The 22,200-nt window shown below is 49.5% G+C and overlaps 10 protein-coding genes across 10 annotated transcripts; 8 read left to right on the top strand and 2 right to left on the bottom strand.

Annotated features, from left to right (window-relative positions):
* Positions 1-1,703: 1,703 nt before the first annotated feature.
* Positions 1,704-3,782, top strand: TRUGW13939_03466 (uncharacterized protein; the record flags this gene model as incomplete). The annotated part of the gene is made up of 1 exon (XM_035486650.1): positions 1,704-3,782. The coding sequence occupies one exon, from the start codon at positions 1,704-1,706 to the stop codon at positions 3,780-3,782; it is 2,079 nt and encodes a 692-aa protein (XP_035342543.1).
* Positions 3,783-5,146: 1,364 nt separating this feature from the next.
* On the top strand, positions 5,147-8,166 carry TRUGW13939_03465 (uncharacterized protein; the record flags this gene model as incomplete). Its single annotated transcript, XM_035486649.1, has 6 exons — positions 5,147-5,245; positions 5,306-5,372; positions 5,432-5,948; positions 6,010-6,188; positions 6,237-7,293; positions 7,347-8,166. The coding sequence occupies 6 exons, from the start codon at positions 5,147-5,149 to the stop codon at positions 8,164-8,166; spliced, it is 2,739 nt and encodes a 912-aa protein (XP_035342542.1).
* Positions 8,167-8,664: 498 nt separating this feature from the next.
* Positions 8,665-9,024, top strand: TRUGW13939_03464 (uncharacterized protein; the record flags this gene model as incomplete). The annotated part of the gene is made up of 1 exon (XM_035486648.1): positions 8,665-9,024. One exon carries the CDS (start codon positions 8,665-8,667, stop codon positions 9,022-9,024), a length of 360 nt encoding a protein of 119 aa, XP_035342541.1.
* A 113-nt stretch (positions 9,025-9,137) lies between these two features.
* TRUGW13939_03463 (uncharacterized protein) lies at positions 9,138-9,408 on the bottom strand (the record flags this gene model as incomplete). Its single annotated transcript, XM_035486647.1, has 2 exons — positions 9,138-9,310; positions 9,369-9,408. 2 exons carry the CDS (start codon positions 9,406-9,408, stop codon positions 9,138-9,140), a joined length of 213 nt encoding a protein of 70 aa, XP_035342540.1.
* A 369-nt stretch (positions 9,409-9,777) lies between these two features.
* On the top strand, positions 9,778-10,307 carry TRUGW13939_03462 (uncharacterized protein; the record flags this gene model as incomplete). The annotated part of the gene is made up of 3 exons (XM_035486646.1): positions 9,778-9,886; positions 9,963-10,058; positions 10,129-10,307. 3 exons carry the CDS (start codon positions 9,778-9,780, stop codon positions 10,305-10,307), a joined length of 384 nt encoding a protein of 127 aa, XP_035342539.1.
* A 137-nt stretch (positions 10,308-10,444) lies between these two features.
* TRUGW13939_03461 (uncharacterized protein) lies at positions 10,445-12,856 on the bottom strand (the record flags this gene model as incomplete). Its single annotated transcript, XM_035486645.1, has 1 exon — positions 10,445-12,856. One exon carries the CDS (start codon positions 12,854-12,856, stop codon positions 10,445-10,447), a length of 2,412 nt encoding a protein of 803 aa, XP_035342538.1.
* A 175-nt stretch (positions 12,857-13,031) lies between these two features.
* Positions 13,032-13,958, top strand: TRUGW13939_03460 (uncharacterized protein; the record flags this gene model as incomplete). Its single annotated transcript, XM_035486644.1, has 1 exon — positions 13,032-13,958. The coding sequence occupies one exon, from the start codon at positions 13,032-13,034 to the stop codon at positions 13,956-13,958; it is 927 nt and encodes a 308-aa protein (XP_035342537.1).
* Positions 13,959-14,650: 692 nt separating this feature from the next.
* Positions 14,651-18,838, top strand: TRUGW13939_03459 (uncharacterized protein; the record flags this gene model as incomplete). The annotated part of the gene is made up of 7 exons (XM_035486643.1): positions 14,651-15,152; positions 15,202-15,488; positions 15,544-15,668; positions 15,718-16,509; positions 17,810-18,131; positions 18,182-18,336; positions 18,649-18,838. 7 exons carry the CDS (start codon positions 14,651-14,653, stop codon positions 18,836-18,838), a joined length of 2,373 nt encoding a protein of 790 aa, XP_035342536.1.
* A 365-nt stretch (positions 18,839-19,203) lies between these two features.
* TRUGW13939_03458 (uncharacterized protein) lies at positions 19,204-20,156 on the top strand (the record flags this gene model as incomplete). Its single annotated transcript, XM_035486642.1, has 2 exons — positions 19,204-19,420; positions 19,489-20,156. 2 exons carry the CDS (start codon positions 19,204-19,206, stop codon positions 20,154-20,156), a joined length of 885 nt encoding a protein of 294 aa, XP_035342535.1.
* A 1,327-nt stretch (positions 20,157-21,483) lies between these two features.
* Positions 21,484-22,088, top strand: TRUGW13939_03457 (uncharacterized protein; the record flags this gene model as incomplete). The annotated part of the gene is made up of 2 exons (XM_035486641.1): positions 21,484-21,955; positions 22,006-22,088. 2 exons carry the CDS (start codon positions 21,484-21,486, stop codon positions 22,086-22,088), a joined length of 555 nt encoding a protein of 184 aa, XP_035342534.1.
* Positions 22,089-22,200: the final 112 nt, after the last annotated feature.

Here is a 22,200-nt window from a genome sequence, read left to right as displayed (position 1 = left end):
CAATGCATCCATTCGTTCTTATCCTCGACATGATTGATTATTCGAGGAAAATCAATTCTCCTCCTTGGCAGACTGATTCTCCATTTCCCGGCAAACCCAGGCCTCGCCAAGGCCAGTATCTTTTTCAGCCGCTTATTGCCTGATGCGACTAGCAATTTTGGAGAAGCGGACGTTGATACCCCTGTTCACGCAACACTCACCACCCGCTTTGTTTGACGATTCCCCGAATGACATCCCGTACATACCGAAATATCCCCGATGAATATAATGATGATATCGTTTTTCTTTTTCTTTCTTTTTTTCGCCTTGTAATAACGAGATGTGGCTGGCCCGAACAGCGGTTTTTTTTGGGGTCAGACCATTACGACCATTACTTTCTCAGCGATCTGAGCTTTGCGCCAGTCTATTTATTTTGACTCTTCCATCGTTTGAATACCCAGCGGGCACCTGTCCTTACCTCTCTCTCTTTTTTTTCGCTGCTGCATTGACTATAGAACGCCCTGCCTTGGTTCTTTATTCTTCTTCTCTTCGTATTGGCAATTCAATATCTCATATTTTTTTCCATCTAGAAGGGAAGATACGGTTGTCATGCCATGTTTGCAAGAGATGTATGTCTCGTTCTGGTTCTCTGTACTCTTTTTTTTTTATTTACATTTATAAAGAGCAAAAGTTGATTCTGAGAATGTCACCGAGTAATCACTGATTTACTATAATTTCGTAGTTGTGATGTTATTGGCGGAAGAACTAATGCCGGGCCCGCACCGCCGCAAAACCCGGGGAAATAACGCCCCGTCGAGCCAAGCATCAACTTCTCTCTCGCTGCTACAACCTCGATTTCTTCTGTAGTAGTCTGTCGTGGATTTTGAATTGAATGCAACTGACTCCCGTTTCATCCGCCACTGCCACTGGTTCCGGATAAATCGGTACTACTGTTACTACTACGACTCTACCCCCCCACCTTGGGATTATTAGTGTACTTGGGATTGGTGTGACTGTACTACTCTTTTCTTACCAACTAGTTGACTCCATATGCCAAAATTGGCTCAGGCGTTTCTTGTCTTGTCAGAGAGAGTCGCTGCGGCCAATGATAAGTCGCTGATTTAGGGAAAACCAATCCGCTTTTTTTAGAAAAAAGAAGTCGGAGCAAGCCCCGAGAGAGGAAGAGAAAGCCTTATCACCACTCCCCCCCGTGCCACACCCACACACACACCCACACACACAGACACACGCGCGCACTACCTCAGCAATAATAATATCCAGGCAGACACGGGGTTGGGTTTTAATTGTGTCATTCTTCTGACCGATTGTCTCCGTCTTATTTATTTGGATTTGGGCCTTGGGGTAAAAGGACTACAAGGGTGTGATTTGTTGTTGTACAGGCTAAAGTTGTTTTACATGCAGCGGCTATTGCAGAGGAGAGGAGGTGGTCTATCTATCGCTTGGCATTCGCTTCATACCAACCCCAGCACTGGATTTCAACTTGTATGACCACAAGCAGTCTACTTCTACTTTTTTAAATCTACGCGGTCGACAGATCCGAGACATAGCTATACTTGCTGGTATCTGGAATATTCAGTGTCGGCGTCTTCACTCTACCATCTCCGGGCGATCCGCTATCAAAGAGAAACAAGTCTGTCAAGCATGCTCCAGCCGAGATATCGTCGATAGTTGCTACTCTCGAGATATTTTCTTTCTGTTGCCAGATGGCGACGACTGAGGTGAAAACCCTGGTCTCGACGCCTGTTGTCGCTCTGGCCAGAGACACGGACGTCGAAAATGGCGGGGGGAGTGCTGGTGGTGGCCGTCCGACTCTTTCAGTCTCGAAACGAACTGTAGTGATCGTGTATAGCCTGGGTCGAGAAGCCATCCTTCAGGTCGTCGCCGAAGTGCTGGGCAAGGCCTGGACGACTGTCTCAGTGCTGTCTAAAGTCGTGTCTGGGAGCGATGCCGTTGTGCTAGGGATTCTGAACGGTGACTTTGAAAAGACCATGTCCGAGGGTCTCGGTGATCCTTCAAAGTTGTTGCTTGTCAACACCCACTGCATCGATGACGGTTCTTTCCCTGTCGACAGACTGTCGGAAGGCTGCCACTACGAATTTTTATACTCACGCGAAACTCCCTTTTTCCGCCGGGATCTCACCCGTTTCTTGTCACTGATTCTGGGCCAGCGACGGCCACATGACGATCTGGCGAACAAACAACGCACGAATTTCATTTCGACCACGTTTCCCGACGTGCGTGCCGCCTTGCCGAATCTTGATATCCTGTCTGTCGGGTCGGATGCGGTTGAGCTTCGTGTCGATCTTCTAGAGGAGGCAGGTTCAAGTTCGAACGCCGATAAACGTAGTAGTACTGTGCCGAGCTTGAAGTATGTCGGGCAGCAGGTGATGCTATTGCGGCAACACACGGAGTTGCCCATCATTTTCACGACTCGATGTGTAAAGGAAAACGGCAAGTTTCCGATGGAAGACCCAGCGCTGTTTCACAAGTATCTTCGACGGGCTATCCAATGGGGGATTGAGTATATTGATGTCGAGCTGTGGCTTCCGGAAAATATCCGGAAAGATTTGTCTGAGCACCGGGGAAACAGTACTATCATGTCGGCCTTTCACGACTTTTCTGGCTCGTGGAAATGGACCTCGCCAGAGGCTCTAAGCTTGTTCAAGGAAGGGGCTCGCTATGCAGATATCGTCAAGATGATCGCCATGGTCAACACGATAGAGGAAAACTACGAGCTGGAGTACTTCCGGTCTATCATCAAGGCCGAGTATTCTTATCCGCCTTTATCCGCAGTCAACATGGGCCAAACGGGCCAGTTGTCGCGAGCATTAAACACAGTCTTTTCGCCTATTACACATCCTCTACTACCGATGATTGCTGCGCCGGGCCAGCTGACTGCTGCCGAGATTAACAAGGCGCTTCACATCATGGGCCAACTTCCCAAACGAGACATGTATGCCATCGGCACTTTTCGCTCAACGTCACAGTCCATGTTTATGGAGAAATGCTTCAATGAGCTCGGGCTGCCGCACAGCGTCAACTGCATCGACCGCGGACCCCGAGGGTCGATTGAGTCGGTGATCATGCAGCCCGGGTTTGGCGGTGCATATGTCAACCCGCCCCTGACCAGCTCAGCGTCATACATACCCAGCAAAAGCGATGCGGCTCGAGCCATTGGCTCTGTGGACACAATCACAGTCACCGACGATGAAACAGACGAACGACAAACCAAATTCATCGGCGAGAACACAACGTGGAAGGGCATCCGGGCCACTTTGACTAGAGACTATGTGCCCTCGGCATACCGGGGCCGGGCCGTCATTGTACTTTCGGGGTCGGAAAGCGACGCCGCAGCAGCAATATTTGCGCTTCGCAGTCTGGATGTGGGCACTATATACACGGTCGGATTCAAAGCATCGGGACCCCTTGCTGCCGGGCTAGAGCCTTTCACATCGATCCAGTCCGTCAAGCTAGTCGAGCAGCCGTTTGTCATTGTTTCTGCGCTGCCTCCTGAAAAATCGCTGCTAGTGCAACCGCTTCTCCGCCACTATCGCAGTAGTGGCCATTCCTCGCCGCCGTCGACCCGAGGTAAAGTGTTTCTAGACCTGACAAATGGGCCGCGCAAGGGAGATCCGTTGAGGGTCGCTGCCAGTGCTGGCTGGACCGCATATGGTATAGACGATGTCAATGCGTGGACGACCGTCGAGACACTACGCGTTCTCGTGGGCCAGAACGTTCCGTTTGACTTTGTGCGCATGGCTGCTGGGAATGGGCTGTATTAGATGTTAGTATAGATTGTTGTTTGCGTACTATTTTCATAATTTTTTTTTTGTGCTTGACTTCTTTTTCTCCCACAGAGCTATCTTGAAACCTAATTTTTGTCTTGTACCCTTGATGAGGGTCTATTTCATTTTGTTTCTCGCAAAGAGTGACGCGGTCATCTCTATGAAACAACTAGAGGACGTGATTAGTGGGATAAATTTCCCAGACGAATCAGCTTTGGAGTAGCCTCCATGGTGTGTCAACTGGTACATGTAGGCCTGCACAATAGTAGAGGGTATTAACACTATATGTCGAGTTTTAATAGACTCGCCGCTGGTCCGAACCTTTTCTTCTTCTTCTTCTTCTTCTTCCTCCTCTTCTCAGGGGGGGCCATTCCGTCTCTTATTTCCCCCATTCCCCGGACTTTCTCGGTACTTCAATATATGTATGTAGCAGTGCATGTTGTAGCTGCAGTAGCACGTTTTTTTAGCTCGTCCCTATTAGCCGAGATTTAAACAAACAGGTCGTGTGCAGATTTCGCAGGCTTTCCCCATGGGGGCTACAGCCGGCACTATTGTTCCAAGGGGTTTTCTGAGACGTCAAGCTTATTGGTTTTGACAAGGATTTGTTGGTTCTAGTTGGCTAGTTAACAGTTAGGGCTTCTCGCTTGGCGACCTGCAGCAGTGCAGTTATTAAGGATCGACACGCAGCGAGCATGGGTGGGCTAAATACTCTCGGTTTGAACTTTGCAGGAGCAGTACTAGTAGTTAGTATCTTCTCGGAATTTCCGAGGGCTACTCTTTCTCTCTCTCTCTCTTTTTCTCGCAGTTCGGTGGAATACTCGTAGAACAGTAGAATAATGCGTATCCAGGGGAAATAGCCAACCCGTACAGAGCATAGAGTACAAAGTGAGATAAAGGATTGTACGGAGTAGAATAGTAGCGGATACGGCCAGTTTCGCGTGGCATTAAAATTAGCCGGCAGCAGCCCGAACAAGCCGGGGAACGTGCGATTTTTAGCACTTGCCAATCTTGGCCCCTCCCCGCATTTCTGCTCCCCCATTCGGCAAATTGTCCGTTGGTCACTTCGTCACTGCGTTTTCCTTTCTTTTCTTCTTTTCTACTATTTACCGCCGCATTGGAAGCTTATTGCGAGGAAATTCGGTTTTGGGGGATTTGTCTCCTTTAGAGTGCCGTCGGGAGATGACTACCTTGCGGACGCGACTGTGATGTCGCTGCTGGATCTTCTTCATCGTCATCATCACCACCTCGGACGTATAATAAATTTGACACCAAATGCATCAAGAATCACCAGTTTCGATCATACAATTACTTCAAAAACCATCGAGTATTTTATACCGACCCCCAGATGAAGAGAGTCGGCCATGTCTCGTCCCCAGGTCAGCATTGATCGCATCACGCCGCGCCGGATCGCGGCTGAGCCGCGCGAGTCGATGAATTGCAAGTCTTGTCGGAAGAGGAAGGTTCGTAATCCATTCTTTTACATCTAGATAGGTGGGTTTTATGGTACTGACTACAATTAGATCAAGTGCAATCGCATGCGTCCGAGCTGTGAGGCGTGCAAGGTTTTTCAATGTCCGTGTGTATACGGTAAGACCACTTTTCTTTTCGTCCTTCCTTTTTGTTGTCTCGTGCTGAATAAACTCAAGATGCCGTTCCCAAAAAGAGAGGACCCAAAACAGATGTCCTCGAAGCACTGCTGAAACGCGTGGATGGCTTGGAAAGGCGCCTGCAAGAGGAAAAGTCTCCAGACACCGACATTGCGGTGCCTACCACCACAACCACCACCAGCAGTAAGCAAGAAGTCTCCGCAGATGTGGATGGTCGACGAAATACGGCCACTTCGTTTCAAAGCTCTGTTCCTTCTGTCAACAATAATGGGGAAGATATCTCGCCACTGTCGTTCCAAGATCGTCGAGGCTCGCTTGAGTTTTTGCCGTCATATAATAACAATAACACCACCAATAATGGCTTCGAAAATACGCCAAGCGGGTTTCGTCAGCAGCAGCAAAATAGCGTTCTTCCGGATGCTATTCTGGACACTTTTTTTTCCAGGATCCATGGAAGGCCGTTTTATATCCTAGAAGAGTCATATACCCGTCAAAAGCATCAGCTGGGACAGTTGCCGTCTCATTTGATCTTGGCAATATACGCACTCACGGTCAGGTATGGTACCAGATGATACCCCCGGTCTCGACGGAACGGTGCTTACTTTTCTTTGGCTTAGATATACTAGTCCTCCTGGAAGTCACGAAAGCATGTTACGGTCCGGCCTCGAGTACGCATTGCAAGCACGGCGGGAGATCGATGCAGACAATCCAACCATTGAAAATCTCCAGACTCTGCTGCTACTTTCCATGGTTTTCTTCGCATATGGACTAGGCAAGAAAACTTATATGACGTTGTGTATGACCGAGAAGCTTACTTTATCAAAATATTGCTAACACATCATAGCGAGCTGCTCGGCGATGATTCTCGCTCTCGATATGTGCCGCGAGCCTTCACCAAAATTAAACCTATCTCAAACAGAAAGAGAAACGAGACGACGGATTTTCTGGTCTTGCTACATCATGGATCGCTTTGCAACATGCGGCTCAAAGCGGCCGTGTCTAATCTCCGATTATTCAGTTTTATTACGCTTGCCATCTGGATCTTCAGCGCCGACCAATGGCTTGTACGTTGAAGGGGAAATATTCAACAATTCCGGTCCTAATATTACATTCATTTCCGACTCACGCAAAAAGGGCCAGGGGGCTGCCGCCCTGCTTATTGACATCACCCGTATTCTGGGTATTACTAGCCGGTACCTCGCAGCGGGCGGCGTCAAGGGCGATTCTCATTTTCCCTGGCATTCGCTGTCGAATCTCTCTAAAATCCGCCAAGAGCTGGACATTTGGGCGGCTGGAATGCAGGAGATATTCGTTTCCATAGAGTCTCTATTCAGCCATCCGGACAGCACGATCTTGCTCTTGAGCAAGCTTATATACCATCTTATTCACTGTCTAATGTATCGCCCCTTTTTGCCCATTGATCTAGTTGAGCTCCGGGGTTCGGGCCAACACCAGTCGTGGCAGATTGAGGCTACCAACTTGTGTTTTTCGCATTCAAACGCAATCGCCGAGCTTGTCGAGTTTGGCCGCAACTCGCCATTGATTGAATGGCCTTCTTTTATCAGCTATTGCGTATGCACTGCAGGAACAGTTCATGTCCATGGTGTGCATTACAAGGGACTAGAAGGCGAGGTATTTTCGTCTAGTGCCGATTTTCTTACCAAGGAAATGCAGCAACTCGCCTGGCTGCGACATTGCTGGACTGGGGTTCAACATCAGCGAGAAATGCTACAGTCTATTTACACCTGTCACGCCGAGCTGGTACGGAACGTGGCCAACAGCGCAGTGCGCTTTTCGCCAGTCTTTCATTTGGAAGATTTCTTTGATCGGTATTTCGGTTTGACTGTTGATGGATCTCACGTCAGGCTTGTTGATGAAGTGCCTGATGTTGGTACCGATAGGTAAGCTTTGAATTTGCTTTTACTTGCGTCTGTCTTAGCTGATCAATTTCCAGTACATCTATGCGAAATTCCCTGGATGGTCATTCTCTTTATACTGGCACGCAAGCCACGGGTGCAGGCATGTCTACATTTCGTCTTCAACCCCAGCAGCATCACCATCGACCGCTAGACGCCTCGGAGTTCACTTCATCCCAGCTCCTAAATACAAACCCCGAAGCATCATTATCCAACACAAAGGGACAGGAAACACCAAACATGGGTTTTGCCAATCTACAGAACCCTCAATATCCTACAATGCTCTTCTCGCAAACGGGTAATTCTCCGCTATCATCGTCGTTCCCATCTTTTATGCAGCGAAGCCCACAGTTGCCGTCGAATGTGTTTTCGCCGACACTCGGCTTATCCCCCTCGGGTTTCCTTGCAGAATCACTCGCCGGTGCAACGGCACCTACGCCCACGCCTCAATATGCTACATTCCCCTTTGATACATCCCTTCCTCAACAAACTCAACACGGCATCTCCCATATGGGAAACATGCCCGTCCAGACACCCGGCGGCCACTCGCAAACTAGCCGCGGCTCCCAAGCGACAATCAGCGAGGGCGGCGGGCCCGGTGGTTCTGCGTCTGAAAACGACCCGTTTCTGAGTCTGCTAGAGCAGTTGGCCGAGAATGAGAACTCGCAGGGCGGGCCAAGCGAGCTTGATTACTTTCTCAGCGGGCCTATTGATGTTTCGGCAGATGCAGCGGTGGCAGCAACGGAAGATGATCCTGGCCACGAGGTGTTTGCGAGGCTGGAGCAGGATGAGAGTAAAGTCGGCGTAGAGCTGGATGGCAAGGGCCCTTCTTCGTCTACCTTGGATGAGGCTTCGTGATATGTTTGTAGCGTTAAAGGTGTATATAGATACCCGTGTGAATTTATTCCAATGCTATTCACATACCAAATACTCTATTAATGATTACATGTAGTATGTACAAGTATGTACACTGTCTTTTTATAGTGATTTGATTTAAGCTCTTCTAGAAGGTTCATTAGACGGTCTTGGCAACCCGTCCTTTCAGCAACTCCGCAAACTTCAAGTTTCAATAATGTTGACAACTTACCAAAATACACAACTGCCGAACGAATGAGGAAGCCATACCCCAGCAGCAGCGAAATCAGCTCTTTCTCTGTTTTATGTTGGATTCTCCTAGCAGTTAGCACTTTGTTTGCTTTTGCAGTCGGCTGTCCCGCGCACGACTCGACCGACACATGTCCACAATTCGACATCGATAACAACAGCCTTGAATACATGTATTATTACCGCGCAGCCTCCTCTATCGCATCGCGCGCCTCGATACCGGCTTCCCGCTCGTCAATCTTCCGTCACACCATGTCCTCCTCGTCTTCTTCTCCCTCCTCCGCGACGCCGAAACCCAACGAACCTCAACAACCCGAAAACAACGAAAACAACAACCCATCATCATCATCGTCGTCGACATCAAGACTCGCCCTCCCAGAAGTTCCCCCGGCAGGCAGCGCCCAAACACTCGACGTTGGCGGTCAAGGCAGCACCGTGTCGCTCGACCACCTGGGCCCCATTGTCGTCAACACAGACGGCTCGATGAGTCGTATTTCGAATTGGGAGCAGATGACGGAGATGGAGCAGAAGACTACGCTGCGGATTGTCGGGAAGCGGAATCAACAGAGGTTGCAGGCGTTGAGGGCAGCTGGTGTTGAGGGGTCTACATGATTCCTTTCACAACTACCTTTTACTTGGGGGTTGTAGGGAATGTGCCTTGTACGAAATATTGATTGAATGAACGAAAATATAATAAATAATAGCAAGATATTAAGAACTGTCTCTCAGTCCGACGGCATCTTCTCGTCACTTGATGACACTCGCTTTCTGTCGTCGATTCGCAGCGGAAAGAAGCAGTCGTTGTCCTCAAAGTAGAGGAAATGGCAGAGCTCACGCGAGACACACTTGTTGGGCTTCTTTTCTGCTTTGGTCTCGGTTTGGTCATCAGTCTGTGGACCTAGTATTTCGCACCCACTTCTCAGTCTGTTTTCACAGGCATGGAATGAAATGCAGACCTGGTCTAGTTGGGGATTCCTCCTTGGTTTGACTGTTCATTGTTAAGTCGAGGTAGACAGCTGCCTTGTTAAATCATGTATCCAGGATAAGTTGTATGACAGATTACATTGTGATGTTGTACATTAGAATAAACTTCCAAAAAGTCGTCCTATAATCACCTGATCAAACGCGGGGATGGGAACGTCACAGTACCAGCCCGTATCAATACCGTATCGCTTCCCCCGAAACCCCAGCCAAGATCCAATGGCATATGCGTAATTACAGTACTCGGTGCTCGGCCGATGATGGCATCGCAACCCCGCTTTCGGCATCCCATCACGTTTTCTTCTAGAACGAATAGCAGATTGTATCCCTTTCACACTCTCACACGTTTCTAGACGCCCCGAATACTATTTTATAATCTGCACAATGGCCGACCACGAACCCGAGCCCAAGCGCTTCGAGCCCAAAAACCCCGTCGTGCTCGATTCGCCCAAGAACGATCCCATCTCACTAGAGGAACTATCGAAATGCGACGGTGCGTAACAACGTTTTTATATGACATTACATTTTCTTTCTCCCACAACACCTTCAATGCTAACTTTTTTCCTCAGGAACGGACCCGGACCGTCCGACGCTGGTCGCAATTAAAGGAACCATCTTTGACGTGAGCAAAAACGCCGCGTATGCGCCGAGCGGGCAATATCATGGTACGACGACCTTGTCCCCCCCCCCCCGCGTTCGTTCTTGACTTCAAAGTACTCACCAGCTTCTGTGTAGTTTTCGCCGGCAAAGACCCCTCTCGCGCATTGGCTTCGTCGTCGCTCAAAGTCGAGGACTGCCGGCCAGACTGGTACGACTTGGAGGAGAAGGAAAAGACCGTCTTGGACGAATGGTTTCTCTTCTTCAGTAAGAGATACAATATTGTCGGAAAAGTTCAGGGGGCGACCAACACTTGAAGGGATATATTAATCGAGTAAATTTAAACCAATTCAATATTCAACACAGTGTTAATCGATTAATGCTTCGATTAAAAAAATATATACGCGTGACGCCATAAATACAATGCCATAAACTTTTCCCCCTGTCTTTCCATTCAAGCCTTGTTGCGCTTTCTCCTTATCTGACGTTTTCGCGCAATGATTCTGTTTCTTTTGGCAAGCTTGTTTTGCTCGTCGTCGCCCTCGTTCTTGTCGTCGGTCCTGGGGGCCTTTGCTGGCCGTGCTCTGCCTTCTCTGCCTTCTCCTCTACCTCCTCTATCCCCTCTACCTCCTCTGCCTCCCCTGCTGTCTCCCCTGCCACCTCTGCCTCTACCTTCTCCTCTATCACCCCCATCACCTCTACCTCCTCTGACGTCTCCTCTGCCTCCTCTACCTCCTCTGCCTTCTCCTCTGCCACGACTAGCTCCCCTACCGCCGCGGCCTCCTTCTCTGTCGCCTCGACTATCGGATCTTTTCCGTTTGAGTCCTCTTTTGTTTTCATCATCAGACTCTTCGTTGTCGTCGGGTTGCTTGTTGCGCGCCTTCTCCTGGAACTCCCTCCGCCGCTGCACCACCTGGGCGTTCTCAATGGCAAATTCAACAACGAGCCTCTTCTTCTTCTCCACCTCGGCCTCGCCATCAATGGCCTTGGCGTGCACGACATGTCCGTTAAGCCACCGCAGTCCCATCAGCGCATGGCGATGGTTAAAGTACTCGATAAACCCGTAGCCGCGACTCCGGCCCGCGCCGGTCTTCTCGTCAATCTTGCCGCCATCGCGTCCCTCAAAGACAACCTTGGTTTGCTTTACAATACCTTTGCCCTTTTCTCGTCGGCGCTTGTCTTCTTCTTTGGTCTCCTCGGATTCACGCTGTAGTTCGTCGTACGACAGCGGGTGACGACGGCCTTCTTTGACATCCGTGGCAAATCCAACAACGGCTTCTCGCGCGAGTGCCTTGAGGTCCTTCGACGTTACAGATCGGGGCACATTGCGGATTGATAGACGGGTGAGACTCAGGTGCAGGGTAGGGTTGGTCTTGATCAGATTCTGGCGTTGCTTCAGGCTGTCTTCTCGCATTTTGACCTCGGATGGTGCCAGCTTTTGGTACAGCGGGGAGTTGGAAGCAATGGTGCCCTCATTCAAGAGGAAGAGGCGTCGCTTGTCCTGGTCTTGTGCAGAGCGCCGCGAGACCCCTTCATCTCTCAACTTGTTGGCCTGGGTTTTAGAAACAGCCCGGGACACGTTCAATACTCGATCTTCTATGCTGTATTTCCCAGTAGGATCAAGCATGTCATTTTGTAGAACAGAATGTTTAGCGTTGGTGGCTGTCTTTTTGGAGTTCTGGTCCTCCTCAGTTTGGGTCTGCGTCGGGGCGCCCTGGACGCATGCAATTGTATCCTCGAGGTTCCAGAAACACACAAAGCCCGTTCCCCTAGGACGCTCGGTCTCCATATCCATGACAATTCGAGCGTATCGAACAGGGCCGAATTGTTTGAAGTGTTCGTAGAGTGTTTCATCTGAGGTGGTGAATGGCAAGTTGCGAATAAAAATAGTGCAAGCATTCCGTTCGTCTTCCACATCTCCTTGTTGAGGTTCTTCGTCTTCATCTTCATCTTCGTTGTCAATTTCTTCCTCCTCGTCAGCCTCATCTGAGCCCGCCTCAATAGATTCGTCGTCGTCGACAGCGTCAGCCTCGCCGGGTGCGTCCTCGACATCAACATCCATCACATCGACATCAGCGCCAGCGTCAGCGTCAGCGTCAGCTTCAGCTTCAGCTTCCTTCTCGGCAGCTTTTTCCCACACGCTTTTATCAACTGCCCAATCGACCGCCAGAGTCCTTCCATCGACCTCCTTCCCGTTTATAGCGTTGAGTGCCTTTTCCGCATTTTTCTTGCCTCGCAACACAACAAAGCCGAAGCCCGCCAGTTCCGTACCTTTCTTTGGGATGACTATATGCTTGACCTTGCCAAAACTGCGGAAGAGAGCTGCTAATTGATCTGGTTCACTGATAGACCACGGAAGATTTCGCACAATCAGCCTGGGGGGTTGGTTTTCTTCTCGTTCACGCGCACGGTCTTCTTTGCGTTTGGTCGCTTCTGCAGAAGGCACGGATTTGCCATCGCTTTCGCCAATCTCACGCTTTCGCGGCTGTGCGACTTCTACCCTGATTTTTTTCCCTCCAAAATTGGCTCCGTTCAATTCCTCCAGGGCGCGCTGGGCATCTTCCACGTCGGCAAATGTCACGAAACCATAGCCCTTGGACTGTTTGGTCGTCGGATCAACCACGACAGTGGCATGGCGGAGTACGTACGATTGCGAGAAAAACTCGGTCAGGCTTTCGGTCGTCGCTGAGGCCGGCAGCGAGCGCACGAAAAGCTCTCTTCTCATCTGCGTTTTCGCCGGGGCAGCAGCCGCTTCTGTAGCCGGCGCTATCGTGGCATCTTGTGGTGAATCCATGGTCTCGGATTCTTTTGCCTGAAAACTGCCGCTCTCAGAAAGACGTCTTCTTTTGCTGTGAAGTTCAGACATGGTTTTTTTTAGGGCGGGAAAAAAATAGCGGCAGAAAACGTCTTGATTTTCTGATAACCGCCAGGCGGTGAACGGCCAAGGTCTTGGCGGGCAAGACGAGCCTTGGAATCGTCCCTTGTTAAGACTTGCATCACAGAAGTGTCAAAAAAAAGAAAGGGAAAAAAAGAAGAAAGAAATGGACCCTCGCAGCAATAAAACACAACCAGAAGGCAAAGTCCAACAACCAAAGCCCCAGGCCCTGCCGAACCGTGCAGGTCCTTCGGCCATTCTAGTATCGTCTCGCCAAAAAGGCAACCCGATTCTCAACTACGTAAAGCTTGTGCCTTGGGAGTATGCCGATATCCCCGCAGACTATGTGCTGGGAGCCACGACCTGTGCGCTGTTTCTGTCCTTGAAATACCATCGGCTGCACCCAGAATATGTCTACTCCCGGATAAAGCTCCTCGCGGGCAAATACAGTCTACGCATTCTGTTGGTCATAGTAGACATTCCAAATCACGAGGAGACGCTCAAGGAACTCTCAAAAACATCACTCGTGAACAATTTGACGCTGATTCTCTGCTGGTCGGCCCCCGAAGCTGCGCACTATCTAGAGCTCTTTAAATCATCTGAAAATGCACAGCCCACGGCTATTCGAACCCAGCAAGCGCAGTCCTACAAGGAGAGTTTGGTCGAGTTTGTCACGGTGCCACGGAGTATCAACAAGTCTGATGCTGCCAGCTTGATCTCTACGTTTGGCAGTCTCCAGGCCGCGATTAATGCACAGCCAGAGCAAATCAGCTCTGTGCCTGGCTGGGGCGAGAAAAAGGTTCGGCAGTGGAGCAATGCTGTTCGAGAAGACTTTAGAGTCGAAGCATCAAAGAAGAAAGTGGCTCCTTTACGACAAGAGAGAATCGTTGAAGCAGATGCCGGTCATGGAGAGTTTGGAGACAACGAAGAAGACGAGATTATGCTTGCTTCAGCTCGGCGTGCAAGTCAGGACAAGGCGGAAAGAGAGCCGGATAATACTACCCCCGGGTCTACATTGAATTCACAGGTCGACAATAGCATGAGCGATGGCATAATGGATGCACTCGCCAAACTACGCAAGGAAGGCGGATGAAAAGGACTTTGCTGGTATTTCAAAGTCTCTACCCCTGCAAGTCACCGCCCAGACTGCGCCCACAGCACAAGCGAGCACCATCGCACCCACTATACTCTACGAGTCTCAGCCTGGTGGATTAGGAACTCGACTGACAAAGAGTGGACTGACGAGTCAGCAAAGTATCTGTGCGCCGTGTATAGATTAGACTCACATGCCACGTCACATCTAGGGAGATACCAAAGGGTACCTGCGCCAAGGCAGACACTGATCCAGATGTATAGGTTTAGTGAATGTATATAATTTCTGGTATAAAAACATCACGTGCGCGAACCATCCCGAAGCGGCAACCGGGCAGCTAGTCGGCATTGGGGCTGCTGCTTCATGTTGTGCGGGCCCCGTCACCAACGTAACCAACTACCGTTGCCCACTAGCTGGCCTCAACCTCACCGTCGGGTCTTCCCTGACCGCGCTTAGATCGTATCCGAGCGATTCTATTAGTGAGTTATGTTGAAAAACGATCGAGGATTACGTATACGGTATCAGTTCTGCAGCCATCTCCTCCTAATCTTCCCCAACGGCCAGTGATAGGCGCAGCTGCCAAGTGAGTTTCTCCACCCCACTTTCTTCTATTATTACCCCGGATCTTGATTTGTAACTTACTCGCGTTAATTAAGCAACCATTCGCGCGCCTGGCTTTCGGCGATGGGATTATGGGGACTGGGCCCCATGCTGCTGGTGATTCTTCCCCTGGAGGATTGATTGGGCCTGAGGATGAGCCTCTAGGGCCTCCCTGTGCAGTCCCGGCTCAACCCTCGTCGACTTCGTCTCAGAGCTTCGAATTTGTGCTTGTAAATGATCAGGGTTCACGCCGTCAGGTCCGCCGCCATGCAATGCGTCAGTATATGCGTCAGCGCCGGCTTGATGGTATCGCCCGGTTGGCTTCGTCGCGTGCCCCTATGCCGGGCTGGCTCAGTGCTGCTGATTCACCTTGTGGGTCTATGATACAAGAGGACTCGGAGCAGGTAGACGATGCGTGCAATAGGAACCCGGAAGACTATAGGAATGCAATTGTCCCAATCCGCAAAAACTACCACAATTCGTCCACTTCCAGTCCTATATCCCTGGTCTCCCCAGGTGCTGGAGGATTGCGAGACCCATTCAACAGTTATCCAATGCCAATCAGCGAACAGGATCACAGGCTGATCAACCACTGTACGCTAGTCTAACTTTCTGGGTTGTTTCTTTTTGCTCACTTGTATAGATGTGGTGACGTATCCGGCGATGATGTACAAATTGTCCAACCCACTTCAGAAGAACCCAATGATGGAGATCTTCCGTGAATTTGCGCTCAAAGACCGCCTCCCTTTCCAGGCCATGCTGGCGATAGCCTCGAAACACCTGGCCAGTGTCGAGGGGCAGTCAGAGTCTCTGCAGAGCTTAGGGCACAAGACTCAGACGTTGCAGTTGATCAATAAGACTATACGCGACACGAGTGATGACCAAATAGATAACTTTATATATGCCGTGGCCACTATGGCCGTGATAGAGGTATGCCATTTACTGCTGCCTGTAAATACTAAACGATGTACTGACTGGTGGACAGAAATGGTCCAAGGACCCCTCGATTGAAAAAATGCACATCAAAGGCCTTGCCCTGTTAGTTCGCAGAAGAGGAGGCATGCGAACGTTGAAAGCAGAGAAGCCTTTTTTGGAGCAAGTCATATACTGGTAATTTTACTTTCAGTCACCGAGCAGCACGACACTAACAAGACGTTAGGGTTGATTTCAGCTGTGCCGCCAAGGCAATAGTTGGCGCAAGCCTCCCCTGGACTGGACAAATTCCGGACACCTTTCCAGAGAGTCTACGATTGTGGTCTCCGAAAATGCAGCCAGATGTGAACTCGGAAGAACCCGACTATATACGAGCATGCGAGGACTTTCTCGCATTTTTTCGCTCTCTCTATGCCGCACAGCAGGCCAGTCTCAAGGCACCGTGTCGAACACCTTCGCCTACGAAGGCTCGCCGGAAACGTGTGTTTAATAGTTCGTCGCGGCTCTATTGCAGCCTAACGACACTGCCCGACTACGATCACGGCATCCGCGACGTGCGGTTTATCGACGAGTACACATGCCTTGCATGTTTACTTTACCTCAATGTAGCCTTATACGACTGCTACTTGAAACAACAAGACTTTGATTTATATCTAATCTGGCTCGAGTCAGAAATGCAACGACTTAGCGACGGGCCTAGTGTATCGTCCTTTATGTGGATGTTTCTGGACAACGGCGGCTATGCACAGGGTGAGGCCGGCGACGCAGGCGAGCGGAGTTGGCTCGTATCGCGCATGCTACGGGTCGCTAAACGTCTGGAATGGAACCGACAGGGTGCTCTGTGGGATTACCTGCGATCGGTGCTCATCAACTTTGTATGCACGCAGCAGGAATGCGGGCTGGGGGCAGACATTGTTGGAGAAGAGGAATTCCTGGCCAGACAGAAAATGCTGGGCCAGGGGGAGCAGCCCCGTCTCTGGGATGAGAACGCGATGCGGCGAGAGATCCTGGGCAATTTGTACGATGCTACCAGTGTTGGACATAAAGGACTCGCAGTAGAAGAATAATATAGATTCTATAGGAACAAGAGTTAGGATACAAAATCCATTTCTCGCAAGTGATCACTCCTTGGCATTAAAACCTTTACCTTGACTTAAGTTTTTCTTGATGTCTTATAGTTTGGCATGTCTATGATTTCTCGACAGCATCAATACTCCCAAGTGGAAGTATCTGAAATACCTTTAATAAAAACCTTTCAACAATTAGGGTAAAGGAAATTTCCACTAGTTTTAGTCTCCTGATGAGCATAATATTTGGCTATTGCAAAGCACTTTCTACGTCATTTGATTAATAATGTTCTCATGAACCTCGACATTACTGTAAACGGCAACTCGGTCAAAGTCAACATATCTGCCTCAGGCGGCAGCCAGGCCAATATCCAGTCACGTGGAAGGGAACAAAGAAAATTATTTCACACAAATCCTCAACCGAGTGAATTCCAAGCAAAAATGTCAATCTCTTGATGCTTTACCCAGTCTAACCCCTTTACTGTCTATAGGTTTGTCAATAGACAACACAACAATGGATAGTAAAGCTCAGTCGTGTTTTTATATTGCATCACACTGGTTTTGACTTTGTCTGCCCACACAGTCACACGTCTCTCTTCTGAAAGGCATCTCCCAAGCAAATATCGCTCGCCAAGATATACTCTGACCATGGTACGATAACCTACCTTGTATCGTCACATTTTTATCGAAATTGCAAGCCAACCTGGGGTTACCCAAGATGGACTCTGTTCGTCAACCAATTGCACCCGGCAATAGTCTAGAGTTGTTGAACATCTTAATCCATTGTTCAAGGCGGGTTTGGCACAGTATTATCTGGAACAAGCACGCCGATTGCTCCAATCACGCAACGTCTGAGACGTGGTAGATACACCCTGTCGCCGAGAATCGCAGGCCCAAGCAATCCAAGTCAGCGACAAGAGATATCACCCCCGCACGCTGTCGTTGTTCATTTGCGACCAGGCTCGACAGCAAGATGGGCGGTGAGAAAGAAAACCAGGTCTCCAGCATTTCATAACATCGAAATTGTTGCCCCGATCCATCTCTGGCAAAAAGTCTTTGAGGGATGGTCTACGAGTGGCTGTTGAAAGTGCAAATTTCAACCAAAGATTCCTGCACCACGAATTAGCTGGGCCGCCTGGTGCTACTGCTGGCTCTCGCATTAGCCAAGAGCATTACCAATGCTTAGAGGGCGACGTGCAGGGAAGATTTAATCACCACGTCAGCAATGTCCTGACGGCTCTTACCAAGCAGAGAGCATCCAATGCCAGTGCAGCTCTGGCCACCCCACAACAACCGACTGCGGGGGGGGGTTCCTGATATAGTTCCCACGCCTCTTGCACTAGATGGGTTATTCCAAAGCCAGGGATTTAGCCAACTAACCACGTTCAATAATCTGGCGGACATCAACTCTCCTCAGAATGTCATTCTACTCGATACTCGTGTTCACCAAGAGTGGGACGGATACAGCATTTCTGTCAATCCAAAAAACGGCTATCAGATCCAGAGCTTTAGTCCGGGTGCCTGGGATCTACATGGCATGGTCAAGTTCTGCGTCCTGTCTGTCGTCTCCCAGGTAATGCTCGAGCTGTCCTCGACACTCTTTTGCGATGGCACTACGAACAGGCCGTCCTATGCAACTTGCGTGGTGCTGGTGAGCCAATGTATGACGACATGATGGGCGAAATCCGTGAAGAGCCTCAGGCTGAAGAGCGTATGGAAGTAGAGTTGTTTGGTAGACTTCATGGGAACGAGAACTTTTGGGTTGTGAGAGCCGCACAGTATTTTCTATTACCATGTGTATACCATAGATTGACTGCCCAGGGTCTAGAAAGTAATAACACTGCTTTTAAGAGTGAATTTCTTCAGATAATTCTTACCAACACGCCAATAAACGGGTTTACGTCAAATGCAGCCAGCGATCTGGTTGGCCAACGGATCGTCGATCTTATCCTTAGTCAGCTAGCGCATCTGTTGAAGAATTAAGGGTGGACTAAGTGGGCCCTCGTGGCCTATTTCCGCGTGTGATTGGTGATTCTCCATCAGCCCCCACGCGGAAATCCGCACCGATACTGACGCTAGTGTCATATTAGGAAAGGTTCGCGGGGCGATGGCGGCGGGCCTGAGATTTGGTGTCCTGAGCGAACCATACAAAAGTGCATGAAATATGAATCATTGATGGCCGATCAAGAGGCTGACCACTGGTGTAACGCCGCCCAGTTCGAGGCTAGCAGCACAGGGTCACCCAGCTGGAGCCCCTCCGGCGGTGCAGACGTCCTCTGAGTGGATTGATACCTGTCGAGTCTGCCCTGTCAACCTCCGGTAGGATGCTTCCGGGTACTCTGTGATCATCCACGTTATCATTGCCTAGCCCATGTTATAACTTATAAGGATCCGAGTCGGCACGGCATTTCCTATTTAGTTCTGCCACTGCAATCGCTGGCTGCAAAACCGGAGACGGCCAATCCCCTTGCGGCACTTGGGCTGATCCGGGTTTAATTTTTTTCCCTCTTTCTCCGGTCCGTCGCGCATCCCCCTCATTCATGAGGCTACGGACACAAACACTTCTCTTTGAAAATCTCTCCCACGTTGTTAAAAGACAAACAGAGAAAACGAAATAGAGAAAAACGAAATACTACCCGCAAAAAATGCATCGTTTGCAGGCGTTCTTCGCCCTGCTCGTCGCTCTGTTCGCGTCGAGCGCATTCTCCTCGGTCATTTCCACCTTTTCAGACGACAAATGCAAGGACAGCTTCCAGGTCTTTAATGGGCCCAACGGCTATCCCAACGGGTCGTGTGTTGCGCTGAAATCCCACGGCGCTTTTGACAGTTTTCAGGTGACGCAGCTGGACCTCGATTGCGGTGGTATGTCCATATACAAAATACACTCGGTACAAACACTACAAAGTACGACCTACTAACACTTACCTTAGTCACAATCTATCACAAGGATTCCATCTCCGGTTCGCCTTGCTCGGACGAATCCCCAATTCTCGCGGACATTGGGGTTTGCTACAATTCGTCATGGGTTTACTTTAGCATCGATAACTGCCAAACACCCGAATCGACGACATCTTCTCCAAGTACTGCTACCGCAACTACATTATCAACATCTGCATCGACCGCTTCCTCCTCAACAACAGCAGCAACTACGTCATCCTCCTCCGGTGGTGGAAGCTCTACCAACGTCGGCGCGATCGTGGGCGGTGTCGTTGGCGGCGTCGTTGGCCTGGCACTGATCGCACTGGCCGCGTGGTTCCTCTGGCTTCGCAACGGGCGCTCACGCTCGCAACCACCCACATCGCCACGAGGCTCATTGCCGGACCTTGCATATCCGACGAAAAAGGGCAGCGTACCTGGCGACATTTCCGAGACTGGTGGTGGCGGCGGCGGTGGTGGTGCTGGTAGTAGTGTCATCGGCGCTGTCATCTCAGACACCACCAACACCACGAACCAGAGAGTCCACGAGCTCGAACCAAGCCCAAACAGAGTCGAAATGCCGACGACGGGGACCTGGACCAAGTATGAGCTTTCGAACACGGAGGCGAGTCGAGAAGAGCCAAAGTTTTATGCGGAATTACCTGGGAATAATAAACAGTGATATTGCGTTTTTTTCTGCTACGATTGATGGGAAGCGGTCTTTTTTCTATATTTCTTGACCATGTTACGTGTAATTAATTGTAATAGTTGCTTTAGATGTCGACATATTAACATATGGACAATAGCTTTCTTCTCTAGATACTGCATACTGCATACATGACTGCTGCCTATCTATAGGGTCTTCCGCACGCTGATGTACGTAAGTACGGAGAAGTACATTTTGGGTGCTGCTGGAGATAGCGGATCTGGCTGTTGTACTCTGTAATTGCCTCACTACGCCAGCGCTATTATTATTCCAGTGTCTGCACTGAAACCGAGTTTCAAATAAATAAGCAGGGGCCAATATTAATGTCGCAAAACCGACCAAAAACAGATGGCGCTGGCTATGGCTGTGCCGATCTCTCACTAGTGCTAATCAGCCAACTTGACCCAAATACGAACTGCAGTAGTAGACCGAAAAAAACTCCCAGCATAGATAGATGTATATCAATCTGCATTTACGCATTGACTACGTAACCATTACTATAAATACTAGGTAATATTGTTTCTTGATTGATCACCAAAGATCAGAGTATGCCAAGCTCTCTCTTTTTTAAGTTGCGGCCCCACTAGGAGAAACTAAATCAAACCTAAAATATCCCTGGACCCATATTCCTAATAAGGTATCCCCACTATAGGCTGAGATAGCCAATAACATTACCACGATACTATCATATAGTACGTACATACGGAGTACTACGTACATATTATTGCCTGTAGAATGATCGGCATGTCTGATCTCGATTTTGGCGTACAATGGCTTGTCATTGCCTGATTCTTATCGAACATGTACCTGTAGTTTTCTATACAGTCTTCAGTCAGGACATTGCCTACATGGTCAACATTGAACACCCTCGAGAGTACAGCGCAAGTCCTGTTTGAATATTGTCCTATCCTCCGCAACACATCTAACATGGAAGCATTTACAGTCTAACCAGTGACCAATAGATTTACTCTGTACTCTGTAGTGGCTAGTCCAGCCTGACACTTGGAAGTTAGTACTACGTACTCCAGTACGTACTCTGTACTAAAACCTTGATCCAATAGCCTCGTTGCATGATTTCCACCTAGCCCCAGGTTTTCCATTTTTAGACCTTCCAAATTCAGGAACTGGTGTCTTTTTTTCCCTTCTAGAACGACCCTGCGTAAAGCTTGTCTAGCTTGTCTATACAAGAATTTCGTCTATAAAAGGGCCCCATCCTCCACCTCTCTTTCTATACTCACAATCACAACCACGAATTCTTCAACTATACAAACTTAAACAAACACCAATTGAAAAACTCCCCAAAATGCACTCAATCTCCCTCCTCGCCACCGCTCTTACCCTCCTCTCTTCCTCCAATGCCTCCCGCTTACTCGCCCGCGACGACACCTGCTCCGTCATCCAACAAGTCACATCCACCTTCTACGGCTACCCCGACAACTCCCCGCCCGGCGCAGGCATCGCATACACACAATGCGGGCGTGACAGCGCCGGCGGAAGCGGCACATTCTCCGACCCTGTAACTTTTGCCAGCGCATCCGGCGAATTCGATACTTGCGAGGTGATTTACGCGCCTTATCTGAAAAAATACCTGCGTTATGAGGATGAATGCACTCAGTGCGAGAGTGACTGGAACAACGGCGGAACGTGGCATGTTGATACGTGGATTGGAAGTAGTACTGAGGATGGAGGGCAGGATCAGATTGATTGTGAGGATCAGTTGACTCCGGATTCGCAGAGTATTATCAGGAATCCGGCGGATGATTTGGAGGTTGACAGTAAGCTTTATTCTTCTTCCTGCAGTGAACAAGGCTAACAGCAGATGTAGCTACTGAGCTGTATGACAATGGCTCTTGCAACACGGGCAACACCTACACCGACTACGATACTTCGACGTACTGCTCTTCTTAGACCATGCATGTATACTTACATACTGGAATTGCTCATCATTCATCATCTATAGCATATAACAACAAGGGTATTCAACTTCAACAGCACTCCGCTATCAACTAAGCAATCTCAT

This window comes from Talaromyces rugulosus, chromosome II (assembly GCF_013368755.1).
Source record: "Talaromyces rugulosus chromosome II, complete sequence".
Classification (NCBI taxonomy): domain Eukaryota; kingdom Fungi; phylum Ascomycota; class Eurotiomycetes; order Eurotiales; family Trichocomaceae; genus Talaromyces; species Talaromyces rugulosus.
Note: the sequence above shows the minus strand (reverse complement) of the source record. Positions and strands in the feature narration are given on the sequence as shown.